This window comes from Plecotus auritus, assembly GCF_963455305.1.
Source record: "Plecotus auritus genome assembly, chromosome: 6".
Classification (NCBI taxonomy): Eukaryota; Metazoa; Chordata; class Mammalia; order Chiroptera; family Vespertilionidae; genus Plecotus; species Plecotus auritus.
In genome coordinates, this window is record NC_137773.1 from 7,668,271 (window position 1) to 7,674,270 (window position 6,000).

The window sequence follows — 6,000 nt, forward strand, 5'->3', positions numbered from 1 at the left end:
GAAGGTATTTTTGTTTCACCAGACTAATTTCTAGGGACCAGTCCAAAGATACAGTTGGCCTCCATAGCAAAGATACATGTACTAAGATCTGTCCAAGCCTTTCCCTTGGAATTCTTTTCTTTTTTAAAAAATATATCTGTATTGATTTCAGACAGGAAGGGAAAGGGAGAGAGAGATAGAAACATCAGTGATGAGAGAGAATCATTGAGTGGCTGCCTCCTGCATGCTCCACACTGGGGATAGAGCCTGCAACCCGGGCATGTGCCCTGACCAGGAATCAAACTGTGCCCTCCTGGTTCATAGGTCAATGCTCAACCACTGGGCCACACTGGCACCAGACTGAAACTCTTTTCCCCATTGCTCCTCAGAGGCCTTCTCAGACCATCTATTTAAGACCCCTCCCTCCTATAGTTTCATTCATGGAACAACACTCCTTTATTACAATAACACATATCACAATTTGTAATTATATGACTACCAAATTGTCCATAAAGTTCATTTTTGTCTTCCCCACAGACTATAAGCTCCAAAGGGCAGGAACCAAATTAGCCTATTCTAGTTATCTCAGTGTCTAGCATAGTGCCTAGCACATAGGAAACAGCCAGCAAATATTTAAGAAATAAATGAAGAAGAATGAGTGAATGAATGAACAAGTTAGTGAGTTAATGATGCTCTCTATCCTTCCTCCTTAAATGTTGCCTTTGACAACAAGCACAGTAGAAACTGGTCTCTCTGTCATAGAGTCCTGCCCTGATGTGCTTGGGATGCATGCTTGACTTATGTCTCCTAAAAAAAAAATCTGTACCTACCCACGGCTCATGTTAGATGAGTAGCAAGCCTCATGACCCCATCCCACAGCCACAGCATATTGGATCCTGATCAGAGTGGGGTCTATTCTTAGATGGACAATGATCTCCAACTTGGGTGGCCTTTCTTAAAAAGGTGAGGCAGTCAGATTTTCTCTCTCAGCATTTTGACAAGTAAACACACAGAGAAGATTCAATAGTTGCCTGAGCTACAACATCATGCATAGCTGGAGCAGGTAGCATGTTGGGACCATCATCATGGTATTATCAGAATATCAAAATTAGGAAGGAGTGAAAGAATGAGGAGCTGGCGAGGAGAGAAAGAAGGAGGCTGATGTGTTAGGAGAATGTGGGAAGCCATGGAAAGAGAGGCCGAGGTTTCCAGACTCCTCAGTTCAGGTCCTTCCAGAGGCCTGCCGCTCTTGTTTCCTGGACTTCTGTTTGATTTTTCTCTGACTCTTAAAAAACACTACTTCCCTCCTATACACACACACACACACACACACACACACACACACACACACTTTTTTTTGGTCAAACTAGTTCAGTGGATTTTATTCCTTGTAATACAAGCTTGTGCTGCAAGAGACTTAAAGTACCCATTGCCCACTCAGTATCTGTCCACCTTGGCATGGACTAGCTCTGTCCAGGGTCCTGGGCTGCAGCAGAATCACCTGCATTCCTGGACCAGAGGATGATCTCAGATTCATCCATATTCCCCATTCAAAATGTGGGAAAGGCCCTCCTTTGCTTTTACAGAGCCTGTTATTGTTTTAAATTATGTTCCTTCCCCTAAACAAAAGATGTGTTAGAGTCCTAACCCCCAGTACCTTAGAATGTGACCTAATTGGACATCAGGTCTTTATAGAAGTAACCAAGTCAAAAGAGGTCATTAGTGTGAACCCTAGCCCAACATTACTATTGTCCCTTACTAAAAGGAAAATTTTGGAGAGACACATGCACACGGGGGAACACCATGTGAAGATGGAGGCAGAGATTGGGGTGATACCTCTACAAGCAAAGAATACCAAAGATTGCCAGCAAACCACTAGAAGCGAGGGGACAGGCCCTCACAGCTCTCAGAAGGACCAACAAAGACTGCCCAACACCACACACAGGTACACAACCATAACTAGAGACAACTTGCAGAGAGAAGAGGTTTCTAAACAGAACTGACACTCCTATGCAAACCTACCTGGCAGCCCCAGCTTCAGAGCAAACAAATCTTTGTTCTACCCTCACCCATTATCTGAGAATCCCTACCTTGAAGTCTTCTTTTACAGTCCCTAGACATCACGTCACAGACCACAGGTCATCTGGTCCAGTCGCAACTCTTGTCCCCACTACTCTTGGCCATAAATTCCTATGTTGAAGCCCCAACCCCCAGTACCTCCAAATGTAACCATGTTTGGAGATCAGGTCTTTAAGGATATGATTAAATGAAAATGAATCTGTTAGGGTAGGGCCCTGATCCTATATGATTGGTGTCCTTCTAAGAAGAGGAAGAGACACCAGAGGGGAGCATGCACAGAGGCATGATCATGTGAGGACAAAGCAATGAGAAGGCAGCTGTCTGCAAGCCAAGGAGGCCTTGGGAAAAATCAACCTACTAGCATGTAGGTCTTAGATCTCTAGCCTTCAGAACCATCAGAAAATAACTTTCTGTTGTTTAAGCCACCTAGTCTGTGGTATTTTTGTTATGGCAGCCTGAACAAACTAATATATAATCCCCAATATCCTTCTTCCCCTCCTTCCTTAGGCACTCCTAATTTTTAGTTAGGTGTGTGGCTGCCTACCTTACGAGCTGCATTTTCTAGTTTCCCTTGCCCCTGAGTTTAGTCATGTGATTAGGTCTTAGCCAATAGGATATAAGAGAAAGTGTCAGGGGGGTCTTTGGGTAAGGGATTAAGAGAGTAAAGGCTAGCCCAACCGGTGTGGCTCAGTGGTTGAGCATTGACCTATGAACCAGGAGGCCATGGTTTGATTCCCAATCAGGACACATGCCCGGGTGGTAGGCTTGATCCCCAGGGTGGGGTGTGCAGGAGGCAGTCGATCAATGATTCTCTCTCATCATTGATGTTTCTATCTCTCTTCCTCTCTGAAATCAATAAAAACATATATTTTTTAAAAAAAGAGGAAAAGCCAAAAGGAAATGTTAACTATAAGTGGACTCCCACAGGATTAAACTAGTCAGGCAGGCAGTAGAAAGGTAAATTGTCACCCACTTTTGTTCTTCTACTCTATCCACGCCCCTCTCCCGATTAATTATATTTTCTTACAGGTGAAAACCTACTCAAAAGTTCCACTGTTCTTTCTGTTGGATGACTCCAGTTTCCCTTCTCATCATAAGCCAAGCCTTGACTTTTCCTTCCATCTACCCAGATGAGGGTCACAGGTTACTTTCCTTAGTTCTGACATTTATCTGCAAAGAGAAGAGATCCCTGGCAAGCACTCTCTAGCTCCTTAGAAGGTCATAGATCAGGGGTGGGCAAACTTTTTGACTCGAGGGCCACAATGGGTTCTTAAACTGGACCAAAGGGCCAGAACAAAAGCATGAATGGAGTGTTTGTGTGAACTAATATAAATTAAAAGTAAAGGAGCGGAGGGGAGAGCAAGAGAACCGGATAGAACAGCCGGATCCGACCCGTGGGCTGTAGTTTGCCCACGGCTGTCATAGACCCTCTGAGCTCCCATAAAATAGAATTTTCATAAGTTGGCATCAAAAATGTCTACACCATCAGATCAAGAAGCCTCCAGGTCTAGGGCCTACCAGAGTTACCAGAAGCCAAGCACATAGGTGGGATTTCCTCTGTGAGGGAGGGTGAGAACCCTACTCCACCCTGTAACCCCATCCCACCCTGTGATGTCATGTCCTCAACTGGGCCCCCATGCAGAGGACAAAGTCTAAAAATAGTTCCTAAAATTAAGTGAGGATTGTTTTATGCAATTGTTATTCTTGGAACTTCATGTGGATTAACTCATTTAGTCCTCCCACAGCCCTGGGAAGCCGGAGCTGTTATTATCCCCATTATACAGACAAAGAAACTGAGGCCTGAAGAGAGTAAGTAACCTGTCTAGGTCACAGGGCTGGGAATTGAGGCTGGAATCCAAGAACAGGCAGTCTGGCTCCAGAGTCCATAATCTTCACCCCATCACACAGGGCCTAACTAGCAGGAATTTGCTGCAGCCCTTGAGACAGAGGGTGGGACTCCTCCACCACACTCAGTCTCCCCCATTAACTGCCCAAGTTGCCCTGGACCACCAATACTGTCCCTTGTCTACCACACAGGCACTTCTGCTCTTCTGTCCATTCAGCCTCCCTCCACACTGACGTCAGCACAAATATGTTGCTGTCCCTCCCCTGCTCAGTAACCCTCTATGGGTCCCCATTGCCTAAGTGGGAAAAGTCTCAGCTTCTTAGCCTGGCATTCATAGTCTTCCAAAATGTAACTCCAACTTAGTTTGAGCACAATCATTCCCTTCAATGCACGCCCCCCCCCCCCCCCACTCCGCTCAAGGCAGGAGCTCTCCTTCCCTGGATGTGGATGTCCTTCATGCCCAGCTTTCATGTCCTAGACCACACCAATCCCCCCCCCCCCCCCACAGCAGCCTGCCCCATTTAATAGTCTCCATCTCCCCCTGAGAGGAGTTTTAGCCTGATACCCCCAGCTGGAAGGCCAGCGTTGCAGAATCTTTGACGTTAAAAATGATCCTTAGTGGATCTAGTTCAAACTTTCCATTTTGCAGATGGAGTACTGAGGCTCCCTGAGGGTTTGGATTATTTGTTCTCTGTTCTCTGGATGGGAACTATGTATCTTAAAACAGCGCCCAGAACCCAGCAAGTAGATGGATAAACGTTGAGTTCTCCAAGGCAGTGTTTCTACAACGGTGGCCCTGGGACCCCCTGCCCCTAATCACTCTGACACTTGGGCCCTCCAACTTCTGACCCGCTCAACCCTCATCTCGGGGGGTGGTGTCTGCCTGTGTAGCAAACCATAAAGCGGTTTTAAATTTACACTCAAGTTTGAAAACCACGTGAGTCTACGGGGATTGCACCACAGATGCCACTTAGTAGAAAGAGTCCCAGTACCTGAAGCCTCCCTTCCCCCAGCCACCACTTCCGCCCCTGAGCTCGAGGCAGAGGCCTCTGGGAGCTTAGATGGCTGAAGCTGATGAGCGGGCTTCTTGGATATCCCCACATAAACTGATAGGAGCCTTTCTCCCCAGAGGCTTTCTAGGGCTAAGCGAAGGATCCCCACGCTGCAGCCCTCAGCCCCCAGCCTACACAGCCCTCTGGACTAGCATTCAGCCAAATCAGAGGTCACCTGACCCAGGAGGAACAGGCCAGGGACGCAGGCAGATGGATGTCCTTTGGGCAGGGGTGGAGGGAAGCACGCGGGGCAATGCAAGCGCAGCCCAAGGAAGAGAGCAGTGCTCCCTCTATACAGACAAGCTTCCAGACAGGGCATCCTGGGAACACTGAGCCGGCACAGCGAGCGGAGTGGCCAAGCGCTGGGCTGGATGCCATCTGGGCAATGCATAAGCATTCAGGAGAGAGGGCAGCCTGCGGCGGGAGGGAAAGGGTGCTGGCACGGGCTGGGCGCTGCCTGGTGGGCTGGGTGCCCACCTTCCTCTCCCCCTGCCTCCTCTTCTCCGCCCAGCTGGCCCCGGGCCGGCTGAGGAAGCCACTGAGCGCGCCCTGGGACCTTGAGTGAATGCGCCCTGCCCGCACTGGAGCCGCGGGCTCGCCAGCATCTTCCAGCGCGCGGTTCTCCGGTTCTCCGGCCACCTGCCCTTTTACCAGCTGCGGACCCCACGCCCGCACCTACCCACGCCTTGCCGCTCCTTGTCAGTTTTGCGCCAGGGAGCCATAGCTGGGCCGGGGGCCTGTGGGCCCCAGGAGTCGTCCCGCGGGGAAGCAGCCAGGGGGTGGCAAGGCACTCTGCCGGCCCCACTTCCTTCCTCTTTTCAAACTCCCTGTCAGGACCCGCCCTCCCCTCCCCTCCTCCCTGGGGCGCCCTGCTCCTCCTTCCTCCTGATGAACAGGGGCACGTTAGAAGGCTAATGGCTTGAAGTCCCCCCCTTGAAAAGCTGGGGCCACCCCCACCCCCCCTGGTTTCTCCCCTCCCCAGGCAGGCCAGTGGACAGAGAGGCCGAGCAGGTACTAGGGGCCACCCAGGCTATCACCGCAAGT

The 6,000-nt window shown here is 49.5% G+C and overlaps 1 protein-coding gene across 1 annotated transcript in view; it reads right to left on the bottom strand.

The window, feature by feature from the left end:
* Nucleotides 1-5,734, bottom strand: part of DOCK2 (dedicator of cytokinesis 2) — a 373,091-nt gene extending 367,357 nt beyond the window's left edge. The window contains exon 1 of the mRNA XM_080676536.1: nucleotides 5,636-5,734. Within this exon, the coding sequence (XP_080532662.1) occupies nucleotides 5,636-5,678 (43 nt within the window). The 5' untranslated portion in view covers nucleotides 5,679-5,734. The remainder of the gene's footprint in view (nucleotides 1-5,635) is intronic.
* Nucleotides 5,735-6,000: the final 266 nt, after the last annotated feature.